The 14,387-nt window shown below is 40.6% G+C and overlaps 3 protein-coding genes across 5 annotated transcripts; 1 reads left to right on the top strand and 2 right to left on the bottom strand.

Moving 5' to 3' along the window:
- Positions 1-43: 43 nt before the first annotated feature.
- On the bottom strand, positions 44-3,425 carry LOC139628935 (DET1- and DDB1-associated protein 1-like). The gene is made up of 6 exons (XM_071491156.1): positions 3,313-3,425; positions 3,046-3,211; positions 2,698-2,778; positions 2,466-2,517; positions 2,077-2,138; positions 44-1,960 (listed from the first exon to the last, which is right to left on the bottom strand). The coding sequence occupies exons 2-6, from the start codon at positions 3,052-3,054 to the stop codon at positions 1,856-1,858; spliced, it is 309 nt and encodes a 102-aa protein (XP_071347257.1). The 5' UTR covers positions 3,055-3,211; positions 3,313-3,425; the 3' UTR covers positions 44-1,855.
- Positions 3,426-4,115: 690 nt separating this feature from the next.
- On the bottom strand, positions 4,116-5,503 carry mrpl34 (mitochondrial ribosomal protein L34). Of its 2 annotated transcripts, none has more exons than XM_071491154.1 (2): positions 5,346-5,503; positions 4,116-4,845 (listed from the first exon to the last, which is right to left on the bottom strand). In XM_071491154.1, the coding sequence occupies exons 1-2, from the start codon at positions 5,399-5,401 to the stop codon at positions 4,527-4,529; spliced, it is 375 nt and encodes a 124-aa protein (XP_071347255.1). In that variant the 5' UTR covers positions 5,402-5,503; the 3' UTR covers positions 4,116-4,526. The 2 variants fall into 2 exon arrangements, with proteins under 2 accessions (XP_071347255.1, XP_071347254.1); XM_071491153.1 differs by having other exon boundaries at positions 4,116-4,848; positions 5,346-5,491.
- Positions 4,730-14,126, top strand: LOC139628933 (protein ABHD8-like). Of its 2 annotated transcripts, none has more exons than XM_071491152.1 (5): positions 4,730-4,871; positions 10,214-11,037; positions 11,130-11,300; positions 11,461-11,677; positions 11,802-14,126. In XM_071491152.1, the coding sequence occupies exons 2-5, from the start codon at positions 10,223-10,225 to the stop codon at positions 12,012-12,014; spliced, it is 1,416 nt and encodes a 471-aa protein (XP_071347253.1). In that variant the 5' UTR covers positions 4,730-4,871; positions 10,214-10,222; the 3' UTR covers positions 12,015-14,126. The 2 variants fall into 2 exon arrangements, with proteins under 2 accessions (XP_071347253.1, XP_071347252.1); XM_071491151.1 differs by lacking the exon at positions 4,730-4,871 and adding an exon at positions 6,589-7,827.
- Positions 14,127-14,387: the final 261 nt, after the last annotated feature.

The raw sequence follows: 14,387 nt of genomic DNA, 5'->3' as shown, positions 1-14,387 counted from the left end.
AACAAACTCCGAATAATGATAAAACAAAATTAATTCCATGCTATTTGAGAGTTATAGCATTTACTGTATTCATAGTGTAATCTATACAGAACAAGATCTTGGAATTGACAACAATGCATTTGTACAATAAACTCAAAGCATAGCATTTAACAATAAACACATACCAAACTTAAATCAGGTGATGTGATGCAAATCATATCACAAAATCAGAATTAGCACACTTTTCTATAATGAGTCGGGAAAAATAAAACACTGTACGTCTTCAGTTTAAAGTCATACTTGAGAAACTCACAGTGTGTATTCTACTTGGTTTGATTTACATAAGCAGCAAACATTACAACTGAAAATATACTCTGTAAACCAGTCTGTAACAAATTAGACTTGAAACCATGCCATACATTAAAAATGTGGCCAACACAATTTGCAGATTACTCTTTATAAATTTGCAAAAAGTGGTTTTTCTAAAGGTGCAAAGCAAATTAAATAAAATAATGTTCTTTGTTCTGACCAAACATGTAAAAGAATAATTTGGCTAAACAATGTGAAATAACAATACGGCTGCCTTAGGGAAGATAAAGAGCGAGTAGTTGTCTTGTTTCCTGATAAAAGGGTCAGAACAATCACGATATAGACACTGTACAAATATACAAAACTTCCAGAGCATTATAAGCTTCACCATCTTTACATGCAGCACACAGACTGTTTACTTAAACCTGCTGTCAAAAGCTTGTCAATCCAACCACATATTCACTCAGTATGACTCAACTGATCGACCTATTTCAGCAAATGTGAATGGCACATTTATAACAAGGATTGACAGCAGCCCTTAGAGAAGAAGACTACGTGTTAGTGGAGCCAAAGAGTAAATTTACACATACCTGTGTACCCTTCAGAAAATACTCTGCTAACTGTGCAATTATAAAGACACAAGCTCTGCTTATAAGTCATGAATATGGCTACAAAACCTGCAGGTCACACTGTACAACATCCTCTAACATGACTGTACTGGCTTAAATGCATCCTTATTGAAAGGACATGCTAATATCCACTCCATTCAGCAGTGGTTCATTTCTTCTCGAAACAACACTGTAAACCAAAGGGGCGATCAGCGACAGTGAAAACACACTCACTTCCACTTAAGGCAATGAATCATTATTCATCAGAAGAGAACATTTCTCATCTTTTTCCACAACACAGTCCATAACAAACCCTGAATGGATAATCAATCTAAGCAAAGAAAAAAAATTCAGTTTTGTTTTCAGTTTCTGTAATGACAGTAATCACATAAAGGAAGAGCAAAAATAATATTTTAAAGACCACTGTCATTACATAATTCAGAACTAAAAAAAATACAAATGAAGTGGGAGCCAAAAAAGATGACATACCACTTAATCACAAATACAACCTAAACTTAAAACATGCATATCTCAGAGGTGGTATGAATAACTACAACTGTAAACCCATAAATGGCAGCAGAGAAGCGATGATTTAATTCCCTGCATATTTAAAAGAAACTCTGTGAGCATACATGAATGAAATCCAGTGGGGTTGAGTAATAAGGAGGTAGATGTATGTAATTTTTAAAACTACAAAGACTACAATCTGAGGCATAGGTGTTTGGAAGTAAAGGATATACCAAGTGAACGCAGTAAATAAACTGAGGAAATTAAGCTTTTGGTTACGGAAATCTCTCTGCTTTTGAAGTTAATATCATGACAATTGTGGTCTGAAATATGTGTATCTTCCTGTGCCTCAGTGCCAAGGCCTGGGTTTGCAAACATATATCCTGAATCTGTGTGTGTATTTTGTTTGTGTAGGTCAGTCTCTGCTGGGTGTGCACTGACAGCACATTGCTTTATGAATCCTCATTCAGGTCTCGGCTGTCTGTCCTGGCAATTTTTCTTGGAGGCGCCGTGTTCTCCCCCTCTGCATGATCCTGCTCTCGCTTTTTCGCTGCATTCTGACAACACAAGAAAAGAAAGAGGACATTTAACTAATTTTTAACAGCAACACAGAGGAACTCTGCTGTCACTGATAATGCATCAGCACTTAAGAGTCCCTTAAAAAAAAATGTACCTTTTTGTCCCACTGTTGATGAAGATATCGCAACAAGATGTTTGTCTTCTCTGTGACTATGACTGAGGAAAAACAACAGACACTTATTTAATCATGAGAGACACAAAGTTACAAGGTGCACAAAAAGGAGTGGAAATCAGTTGTTCCCATAGAAACAAACAGACTGATTTATTACTACACTGTCATCCTAGAAGTGAAAGTGATTTCCTTGAAAGGAAGGCTGAAATTGAGACTGCGGCTGAGCAAAGAAAAAAAGTTGTTAAGTGTGCTCAGGGAATACTGCTTTACTCAGATATAACAGAAATATAAAACCAATATTTAACATTTTGATAGAAAGAAATGTATAGTTTCTCCAGCTCAATGAACACCCTCTCAGTCCATGTACTTACTCTGCTCTGATGGATATTCTCGGGTTGGAAGATACACAGACGGTCGACGGTTCTACAACAACATTGAGATCCACATTAGTGTGTAAACTGAAGAAGAAAGAATTACCTCATACAAAAAGTTGCACCATGTGACCAAAATTACTGAATTTAAGACTTAAATTACACAATGAACTGATAACGTGTTTTTTTTTATCTCAATGTTAGGACTTTGAGTACAGGCGTAATCACTTACTGATGCTTTACATACAGAGTCTGCATGGAACCTGCTAAAGTTGTTTTTGTTGTAGACTGGTAGCCCCTTCAGGAAATCTCCCTGTGGACGCAACAGAGCACAACAATGTGAACAAAAACGCTTCCCTGTGCCCATAGCTGTACCTCGGGGAAAGTCCCGGACGGTAAGGCCAACTACCACAGCCAAAAAACTCTTCATTTAATCAGATAACTTGATATTAATGTGGTATGACGTGACAGAGACCAGGTCTTACTTGCCACCACGTAAACAACATATCTATCAATTCCAATTAAATAAAAACAACCAAGCCGGCACGACGATTAAGTAAAGAGCCTCCTGTGAACGTACCTTCTCCATTTTTGCCCGTGTCACGGTCTCCGTTTGTTGTCCAGCTCCGCGCAGCGAGAGTGAAAACGAGCAGATGCTACTCTTTTAGCCGGCTAGCTGCTAAACCTTGTTGTCTTCGTCGTAGCCAAGATACCGGTTTGTTTACCCGCTCGACAGCTTCTTACGCCTGTTTTGAAATACAAACTACGTGTGACTTTGATGTGGTCGCATCACGATACTTCGGTCAGTTCAGAAACTTTCACTCACGTAAAGGTAACAACACAAAACCTGAAATTGAACGTCCTCTAGTTGCTAACTTGCTACTAGTTCACAACTCCATTTTTGTTGTTCGTCTGTTCGGGGGCGGTTACCGGCCGAGAATCGACGTCCCTGATTGGTTGATCAGCGGGCGACGTGTGAAGAGAGAGACAAGGAAACGCACTGATTGGTTAGGAAGTGATTATGTAACAGGCCAATCCTCCAGTAAAGGTCGGTGGTGGCATGCAGCACTAGTGAAAACAACACAAATGCTTTCTGCTGTGTGTCCGCTGTGTTTTTATGCTGCCGCTGCTCATACCTGAGTCCAGCGGATAAGAACAGAGAGAACGACAGTGAAAATACTAATGTTTTAAAATGAGTTGAACAACAGCGCTGGAATCTCTCCTCTGGGGCTGTAAATGTAACTAATGAGGTTGCTGATGAAACTATTTTTGTCTAAATCGTTCACATATAATGCAGGATCTCGCAACGGGATATTAGAAATGTATAGGCACAACTTGCAGCAGTGAATATGTTAAAATTAGTTTGTTCCAAAAAGTTACTTGTACATTCACACTGAACTAACTACTGTTAATGCATGAGCATGAGCTAAAACTGTAGTTTCACTGTATAATATTCAATTACTACCAATCGCTTCCTAAAATGGAAAAAAATGACACTGTATTTTCACTTACTCATGTGTGTGTCATTGTCTGGCATACAAAATTATAAGTTAATGTCAAATTTATGTTCTCTCATTTTTTAGTGGTCACAACCTCTTGCTTTAAACTGGTTTTTTTGTAAGTTAAAGTCAGCTGAGGGAATTCTGTTAGTAATTTTGCAAGATTATTTTATTGAAGTCATATTTTTATCTTTCAAACAAATATCACACACGCACAAAAAAAAAAAAAATCCATGGTCTGCTTACATTTAATTATTATGACATAACATTACAGAGGTGTTGAGTATCATTTAATACCTATGAAATCACGCCCCATTAAAACCAATTGGGTGAAACTACCAGACTTGCAGACAGCCTCAAGGAAAATGTAACTTGTTTGCTGAAGACCAGTTTCCACTCTCCCGCCCAGTGTAAATGCAGTGGGAATGCCAAACCCCACCCACACCCAGTATCACCAATTGACCCCGCACACAAGTTCTTTCCTATTTGCTGAGCTTCTCCATCTTTTCAGAACCAATGTCTGTTTCATGAAAGTCTTAACAGGTTTTTCCAATAGGAACCTTCAGTGTGAGAGTGATTTCCGTCCTTTCAACATGCGTCGTAGAAGCACCTCTATGCCTCCTTGTGAGCTGATCCTCTTGATCCAGCCGTGGGTCCTCTTGCGTTTGAGGTTCTTGGGCTGATACTCTGTTCCTCTTTTCCGTGTCCGCACCTGCTGGTACTGCCACGGAAGCTGCTGGAACACTCCTGAACCCTCAGCTTGTGAAGAAAGTGGCCCACATCTGGAAAGCTGAGGTCCTGCAGCTGCTCTGGGGGCGAACCAGTTGCTGAATAATCTGAGAGGAGAGGTGCCCACTGTTGCCAGGTTCCTTGCGGGGATGCTGCTTAGAGGACACAGATTAAAAAGGTTAAAGACATACTATTCTCTTATATTTTGCCACAGAACTGCTGCAATAACATTCAAGTTGTAATACTTTTATGGACTGCATATGCCTAACTTTCTACAATCAACGTAATGATGAAATTTCTTAATGTATAGATTTAAAGCAAATTGTCACTGTTAACTCACAAAATCCTGTTGTTTAATATTTATAAATGTAGGAATTGTGTCAGCATTATACGCATGACATGTGTAGTCTTCATGAATATAGAGAAATGTTTCGTTTAGTTTTACGAACTTTGGTTTACCCAGATATCACTAAGCTATAGTTAGATTAAACATCAACCAACGAAATATTTCCACTCAGTAAACTAGCAACCTCCATGATCCTATCCACGCTGCTAACGCACTGCTAAGCTAGTTCGTCATTGTTAGCATCGTAAACAAGCACCGTTCGCGTTTCCGTTTGTCCGTTGGGCAGAAATGTGCAACTCTCGTTACCTGCTGAAGTAAGTTATTCCACGCAGTCGGGAAAAAGACGCCAGCATAGTGTTCATTTTGAGATATTTATACAGTTAACACAGACATGAGAACTGTGAATGTCACAGGTATGCTAACCACCACCGTATATGAAGCGCAGTGATTGGCTCAGACTTTTCAGCCAATTGAAATGCTTCTTGCTGGATTTAACCAACATGTCTTTCCCCTGAGTAGCGCCTTCAAGGTTAAACTCGGTGCTCCGACCGTCAACACCATGCTTCACTAATAACACGGGTTATTGGCAACATTCACGGGTCTGACTTAAAGGTCCTGGTTCGAAGTTACGGGTCCAGAGATACGACACAAGGTCTGAAATGGGATTTGTACGCAGCCTGAGCGTAAGCTCTGCCTGAGAGTTTTTACTCAGGGTAGTAAAGGTAGTATTGATGTATTTATAGTTTTCCCTCAATTTCATAAGCACGTCTTTTTTGAGACATTGTAATATTTCTCTTTTTAAATGCACACTGTTCTCAATACATGACTGTAAGTGTAGTTATCATAAATCACTACACACAAGACTTAACTTTCAATGGGTCTCAGTCAAATGATATCATATCATATCATATCATATCATATTTATTATTCAGTGCACCACTGCTACCTAAATGTAATTCCCTTCAACAGTCAAACAGCTAAATAGTTGTGGCAATATATAGGAATCTACTAAAAATGTGTCTTTATTTATGTATTTAGACTTGCATACAATTACCCAATATTATTATTCCAGCTGAACAGTATCCATCAGGACCCATGTCATAAACACACATTTCTACAAAATAATAGATACATATTATAAAATATAAAGGCCTATAAATATATATTTTCATATGGTTTTCCAGTAAATACATTCTTCACTATGTACCGTTTCCATCTGAACCTTACAGTACCAGCAATGTAAACTAGACTCAGATAAAGGTTTATGGCATTAAAGATTACAGCAAATGTCGAAATACAACAAATTAAAATAAGGTAGCAAGGCTGCAGCTAATACTGTAGATAATACTGTAGAATAAATTAAAACCAAATCTGTGTATCACAGCAGGTAATCTGCCCCACATCGAGCCATTGCCCTTGTCATTATACATTATGGCAAGACCATCCTCTTCATGCCTCTGCATGAATGTCTGGATACATCATTACGAATGTGAGCATTCACATAATAAGTATGTTGGCAAGAGATATTTAGTATGTGCATGTATTGAAATTATTTGTACTAATAGGTCTGAATTCTGCTTGACAGTAATGAGGCTGTGGAAAAAAAAGAAACGTGAGGAAATAAAATAACCATAATAATCATTTGAGGATTCGGTTACAACTGAGAAAATGTAAGTGTTCATCTAGGTACACTACAATATAAGATTTACATTCTGAATGAGTTGTTGCATGAGGGTTGTTTGTTCTCTGATAATAAGGAAATTGCCTTTTCTTTTTAGACTGTATTTTGTTTTCTTAGTGAATGTGGGAGGGGAAGAGTTCCACATACAGTAAACTATCCTGACATGTTAATTGGCCTAATTTATTTCTAAATCCTTCCATTGAAACAGCGGTACCTGCTTGGCATAAACACAAAGAATAATTGTTATTTACACTGGCCGCCAGACACCAGCAGAGACTGCCCAGCTGTTGACTCACAGGCTCCCCGCCCGTCTCACAAACGTCATCGCTGTCTATTCGTGACAGGCACCGGCCTGTCCCACATCAGCGCAAGAAGACAGCGCATTTAAACACAATGTGCTGAAACGTAAAGGTCATGTCTCCTTACAGTGATGCGGCAACTGCAATCAGTTGTCGGCTCATGATGATTCCGGTTGGATTATTTTCAAACAGGTGTAGAATATGAAAGGGAGGTGCACATTGCGGCCAGACCATGGCCCGGATCGGCCTGTCTGGATGAATAGCTGGACTGATAGTTTATCATTTCAGTCACTCTCCCTGACCGCGACACGCACACGCACGCACGCACGCGTTTTGCTGTCCTGTCAGCCCCAGCAACAGGGAAGCAAGCCTCTCCCATTGGCCTCCTCTCAGCACACACGCTTCCTCTATTCGCCCTGCGCACTGCCACTCAGGAGCCAAGCTGCCTGAAGACTGCTGTGGCTGCTGCGGATACATGGGCAGCTAGGGGTGGGTAGGGTCTGGCCTGGATGCGCAGTGGATGCTGAGGGAGAAAAACATTGCCGTCTGTTATCGTAATGGGTACCTTATTAAAATGCAATTGGCACAATTTTACAGATGCATGCTTTATCATCAATGCAAGCCCCTCCGTGTTTTGTGATAGAAGTCTAACAAGGCCAATGAGACGCTTTCACTATTTTGCAGCGTCTTTAGCGTAGACGAGCTGTTGCACCAAATGCAACGTTTTTCTCAGTTCAGTTTCATCGGCCCTTGACTGTCATCTTTTGGTGCAGATTTCTAATCACCTCAGTCATCAGTAATCCTGCAGGTAAGGGGGTCGAGTTTGATTGCATTATGTTGTCTAATGAGCTAATGTTTATTGTGCAACATATTGTCATCAGCATCGACAAGCAGTTGCATGATTGCTGCATGCATTTGTCTTGTGGCAGTGCAAAAATAATACATCTATCGACTGTTATCAATTCACAATGAAATGTAAAAATCTATCAGTGACATACGCGTTGCAATCATGGCCTTCCAAAAGACTGCTACGGATTTTTAATCCTTCAGGAAGGCCTAAATGTCAAGCGATGGTATTGATTAATGTATTACACTTACAAACTGCTATATTTTCAGTATTAAGAAACATGATACGTAATGATTGGAGTTAAGCGATTGAAATAGGCAGCCTGGTATTGTGATTTATGGCTTGGTGTTTTGGCATCATAGGCTCATAGAAACCAGCAACGCCATGTAGGGCATTTGTGCATTTGGCCTTTTTTTTAATATAATGGTCTAGTTTTTGCACATATACGCATTTCTTTTGCTGGTGTCATGTCAGACTGCGCTGTACTGTACCGTGTGTAAACCCACGCTTTGGAAATAGAGCAGCACACAGTGTACCAAATGTGTGTTAGGGTCAGACTTGGCAGATATATCAACCTATATATTCTGCAATGCAGACAAAAAAAAAAAAAAAACCCCAAAAAACATGAACATGCTGAGTAACCTTCAGCCTGTTTGACTTAAGGGTGGGGGGATTTCAGATGCCATATTGAAATCCTGGTTGATGGGAGTGAGGGATAGTAGGTCAGCAGGAGAATCCCTGATGTAAATGACAGAGCTGCTGATCAGTGCTGCTGTAGTTAGTTTTCTGTTAATGAGGGGAAGTGGTATCTTTATGCCAGGGACATCCAAACTGTTAAACAGGGTTCAGAAACTCCTTTCATGCACCACTTGTAGCTGATGTGACATGGCTGATTGATTCATAATAAAATGACAGAAAAACCACCAGAGGTAGACAGATCAATAGATAGATAGATAGATAGATAGATAGATAGATAGACAGATAGACAAGGCTTGCAGCAGCTCTGCAGACTGACTGTTTGCTTCTTGTGTCGACGCTCCATGTTGATGTTTGCAGAAAGACAGGACAGTCGGTTAACATTGATACACTTGATAGCTCTTGATGCACTGACCTTCAGACCATCCTGCCAACAACAACACTTGCACACAGACACATTCACACATGAACCCTCCTGTGTGTGCACAGGTAAACCAGCTCCATTTCCCCCTCACTGTTGTGCCAGACCTGTGCATTAACAGTCTATCATATTTATTTACCTTAGCCAAGCTGTTGTTATCCATTCATATATATTGCATTTTGTCTCTCAACATCTTATCTCAACATGCCTACTGTATGATATGTTATGAGCAGTGATGTGACTGTCCGCCCTGTAGGCAGTAACGTGCATACTGAGCTCTGCTTCACAGTTTCTGTAACCAGGAAACAACAAAGCCTTACCATGTAGACGTGACTCTTCCCACTCTGTTTCCCTGAGATAACCAGCCTGTGTTTGTATGAAAAGTGGAGACTAGTGATGTTTCATTTACACAACATGACAATATGCAGTTTAGCTGTGACCGGACCTGAGCAGGAAAACAAAGACTGTTTTCTGTCTCAACTCCACTAGAAATGGTAAAGCCTGGAAAACTGCTGTCATACTGGTAGGAGACATTGTATGCAGTCAGGCCATATGACTGATGTTTTCTATTTATATATATCCTGATTCTGACCATGTGAAATGGAGGGGTTATTAATAGCAAACGTCTAGGTCGGCATGTCAATGGTCGGTCTTCACTGACATAGGGGACAAGTATTGTTTTCATGTTGTGTGTTTATGAAGGTGGACTCTGAATGTTAAGCTGCTTTGTCACCCAGGTGAGTGTGTCGGTAGAGCTTTACAAAGGCTGTTGGTGCTGCACTTAGACTCACTATGGTATTTTGAATTAGCATGGTGGTTTGCTGTCTGTTAAACTGAAAGCATCTGCGCACTTGGTGTGTTTCATTTCACCCGACACTGCCTCTGGTCTGATGAAAGGATAAAGAAGACTGTTTCATTGTAACTGTGTTGCTAGGAAACAGCTTGGGCCCAATTTTATAGGAATCAAACTGGGACACAATTTCTTTCCGGTGAGCTGTTGACATTTGCAAACACTGCAAACCTGGACCCTTTATAATGCTTGAAACTGTGAGAAAACACAAGTAAAGAAACGATAATCAGAGTAGGGTAACAAGCTTCACAAACCCACCCATATGTTCATACATTGTCTATTTTTCCATTTTGTTTATTTCATAATATGCTTTCAAGCTATATATCCAGTCAAGCATCTGAGTGATCTGCTTTGTTGTATCTGTGATGCTGTTTATGCAGGGAAGCGCCATGCTGACCAGCATCACTGAAGGGATACTGTGCTGCCTGACTGGGAAGGCTGCCAGTCTGGTATTGCCCCTGGAGTCGTCAGAACCCTCTGATGGATTTGAGTTTGTGGAGGTGAAACCTGGGAGAGTCCTGCGAGTGCGGCACATCGTCCCCGAGCGTCAGTCCTTAGTGACGGAAGAAGTTTCAGGCAAGGAGAAGCTGGAAGGTGACTGTGATGACGACAGTTCTCCTGAGGATAATGAGAGCAACACCGGCAGCAGTGTCCACTGTAAGAGGAAGATCACAGTCTACCGCAACGGCCAGCTGGTGATTGAGAATCTTGGTGATGTTTTGCACTCGGAGATCCTGCAGTGTCAAGATGGGGATCTGGAGCCCTGTAGCACTGTGGAGGTGGAGCTGGCTGACTACAAAGAAATGCCCTCTTCTCCAGACCCCAACCCTGTTCCCCCTCCGGTTCCTCCAACTCCTGGGGAACAGAAACCTGCTCCACCTCCTCGCCGCCGCCGTCGCAAGCCCAAGCGCACTGTGTTCATTGACTCAAAGAGGGTGATCTCAAGCTGCAAAGGGACACACTCAGACGTAGCACTGTTCTTCGTGCACGGTGTGGGAGGCTCTCTTGACATTTGGGGCAGCCAACTGGACTTCTTCTCTAGGCTGGGCTATGAGGTCATCGCGCCGGATCTGGCGGGGCATGGCGCTAGCACTGCCCCACAGATTGCTGCAGCTTATACTTTTTATGCCTTGGCAGAGGACCTACGTGCCATCTTTAAGAGATATGCTCGTAAACGCAACATTCTCATTGGCCACTCATATGGGTGAGTCTTTGCGAGATGCCTTTTTTCAAAATCTTTCACCACTGAAAGATGCAACATGTTGTTTATATGCAATCTAATTATATCTCTTCCAGAGTGTCATTTTGCACCTTCCTGGCGCATGAATATCCTGATTTGGTCCATAAGGTGGTGATGATCAATGGAGGTGGTCCCACAGCTCTGGAGCCCAGCCTCTGCTCCATCTTCCAGCTGCCATCTTGCGTCCTTCACTGTCTGTCACCATGTCTGGCCTGGAGCTTCCTCAAGTAAGATCAGCATTTGTGTGGTGCCAAAAATTGCCCTAAAAAATAATGACCCACCACAGCAACCTCTCTCATTGCAAAGAAAAAAAAGTGTTTGCTTTAACAGTTGAAAAGTGATACAGAAAACCCTAAAAATAACACCTCCTTTCTCTCTCTCCTTTAGAGCTGGATTTGCCCGTCAGGGTGCCAAAGAAAAGCAGCTGTTAAAACAGGGCAATGCCTTCAATGTGTCTCCGTTTGTCCTGCGAGCCATGATGAGTGGCCAGTACTGGCCTGAGGGGGATGAGGTCTATCATGCTGAGCTCACTGTGCCCATTCTTCTGGTTCATGGCATGTGCGACAAGTTTGTGCCCATGGATGAGGACCAGCGCATGGCAGAGGTATGGTACATCTTCATACGGGAACGAGTGCTGATTTAACATGTGATCGTTAATACAGAAGGTTGTGTTTGTGCTGTTTATTGCTATTGTAATGTTCTTCATTCATTTTTGCCTCCTTGTGTAGATCCTCCTGTTTGCATTCTTAAAAGTCATTGAGGAAGGAAGTCACATGGTCATGATGGAGTGTCCTGACACCGTTAACACCCTCCTCCATGAGTTCTTCCTATGGGAGCCTGACATGTCCAGAAAAGACAGCTGCAAGACAGACACAGAGATGACAGTTGCTGTCAGTGACACTCTTCACACACTGAAAATCAATAACCATATGGACAAATAACCAACGAGGAGTCTAGTTTTGTCACAGAACCAAGCAGAAGGCCTTTTTTGGCGGTTGGCATGTGTTCTTAAGGCTGCTCCCAGGCTGAGAGCTGTTACATACAGGGCCACATCTTAAGGATGCGGACGGCCACTGGTGCTTCAAGATAAAGCAGGACATAGGCATGGTGCCAACTAGAGAAGGATGGAACAAACACAAAGACGAGAGGAACGGATGCAAATACACAGTCAGTTTGTGCTTCGCTTTTTGATACGAGTCTGTGCTCCATCACATCATGTTTGCAAAGCGACACAGTACCTGGAGATCAAAAGGACTATGTCCATCTGTGATTTGTGAATGAAATGTTTCTGGTGAAGAACTGACTACTACAACATGCAAAAGGCATAAAATCCATGAAATGATGATGGAATTTCCTTGCCTTTATCTCAAATATTCTGTAAAGTACTGCAGAGCTTCTGTCCTACCTTTATAAAATGATTATTAACTTATCATTGGGCCCATCCTACATCTATCAGTGAGAAGCTGGCAAAGTAATGTGTTGGACTGAGGAATAATTGATTGTCAAATACTGACTAGATGGTGGAGGGGAATGGAATAACATCATTTAATATATGCTTATGTACATGCAAAATGTAATTAATAATTGCACCATATGCATACATGAAATTACATGACAACTGAAGGAGATACACAAAAATTCATTGTTTACCTGCAGACTAGCCACCTATTAACCATATTCACACTCACGGTCTACACCATCTCAAACATGAAGACTCACAATCAAAGCTATTGTCAATGAAATTGGCTCATCTATTTCCAAATTACAGCACTTTATTTTCCATATATTGAACTCTAATATAGAATCTAATTCCAAAAAGCTATGTGTGGCTATGTTAAGCACAATATAACCAAATCACCAGTTCATAGTTGCATGAAAATTAAGTAATACTCAATGAGAGATTTATGGGAAATGGTTGCAAAAAAAGAAGTAAGATGTAAACAAACATGGATGCTGAATGGTTCTCCTCCTTTATCCTAGATGCCATTTCTTCAAAGCTATATAATATCCTAAGGATACAGAGTACTGAGGCCCTGCATGAGTTCAGAATATGAAAGGGTATAAGGGTTGTTACAGATATTTGCAATATATTCTCATATTGAAAAATTCCCAGTGCACTCCTCTCTAATCAAATGAGTGTTCCTCTTAATGTGTAAGTATTATTTTGCCTTTATTCTGAAATAACAGCAACTGCCATAACAAATTGTGGTTGTATTGACCACTTTAAGCTGTTGTGTCTCTAAGCTGAAAAATGCAAACCAAGTGTGTGTTCCCCTACTACTCTACAGTCCATCCTATTTATCTAATAGTGTCAGACTGAAACAATGAGCTGAACATTTTGCTCAATGAAAAACATTCATTCATGGGTGTTGCTTTGTCTCATAGTGGGACAGTAAGGTGCGAGTAAAAGCACAGTCTATTATGCTCCTTGACAGTGCTTATGTGTTGACTGGATAGTTTATACTGTTTTGAGTAGCAAAAGGTGTAAACTGTTGGATTTGAAACTGGGCGTTCAAAGCTTAAAAACAAACATGAGTCGGCCAAAGGAGACAGTTCCCTTAAAAAGAGGGACATCTGTACTCACTGTGCTGGTCTGTTATATATGCATTTTGACAGAATGCGGATGCAACATGACTGGTCTTATGCAACTGGAACAAAATAGAGAGAAATAGAATGAAAATACACTGACCTAGCATTGACACCTCTAAAAAGTTAGATATTCTCTATGGACTTTCCAAAAACCAACAAGTGCTGCTGATGCAATGTACTGTATGTTTCCTTTGGTGTAAAAGGTCAGTAAAACTGTATGGACTACAGGGTGCACAAGTACTTCCTCTTATGCTAAATATACAAATTGTCAGTGCTCATATGTGCTATATCTTTTTGTGGTTAACAAAATGTGCTAATGTTATTGTTGCATTTATTCATGGGAATCATTATATATGCACTGCCTGAGTGTAGATGCATATAACATTATATAGCCTATGAAAACAGTTGGTTTCAGTGTATGAATGTGCCTTTCCTGGCATGAAATAAAACAGATGTTCACAGTCTACAGGTGTTTACAAGTGGTTTTTGCTTGCTTGTTTGTTTGCAGTAACATGGTTTGTTTTTCTTCATTACATGACAATAATTGCATTACAACAATTTCATTACAAATTAAAAATTTGAAAATTACTCTAGTGCATTTTACACTAAAAAACAAAACGAAAAAATGACAGGTATTTTTGGAGAAAAAACCAGGTAGACCAGATTATTTGTTCTGATTATTACACAAGGACAGTAAAGTATTTTAATAAATAAATGTATTTGCC

This window comes from Trachinotus anak, unplaced genomic scaffold (genome assembly GCF_046630095.1).
Source record: "Trachinotus anak isolate AG129_WGS33_773 ecotype Australia unplaced genomic scaffold, CSIRO_AGI_Tana_v1 ptg000012l, whole genome shotgun sequence".
NCBI classification, from domain to species: domain Eukaryota; kingdom Metazoa; phylum Chordata; class Actinopteri; order Carangiformes; family Carangidae; genus Trachinotus; species Trachinotus anak.
Note: the sequence above shows the minus strand (reverse complement) of the source record. Positions and strands in the feature narration are given on the sequence as shown.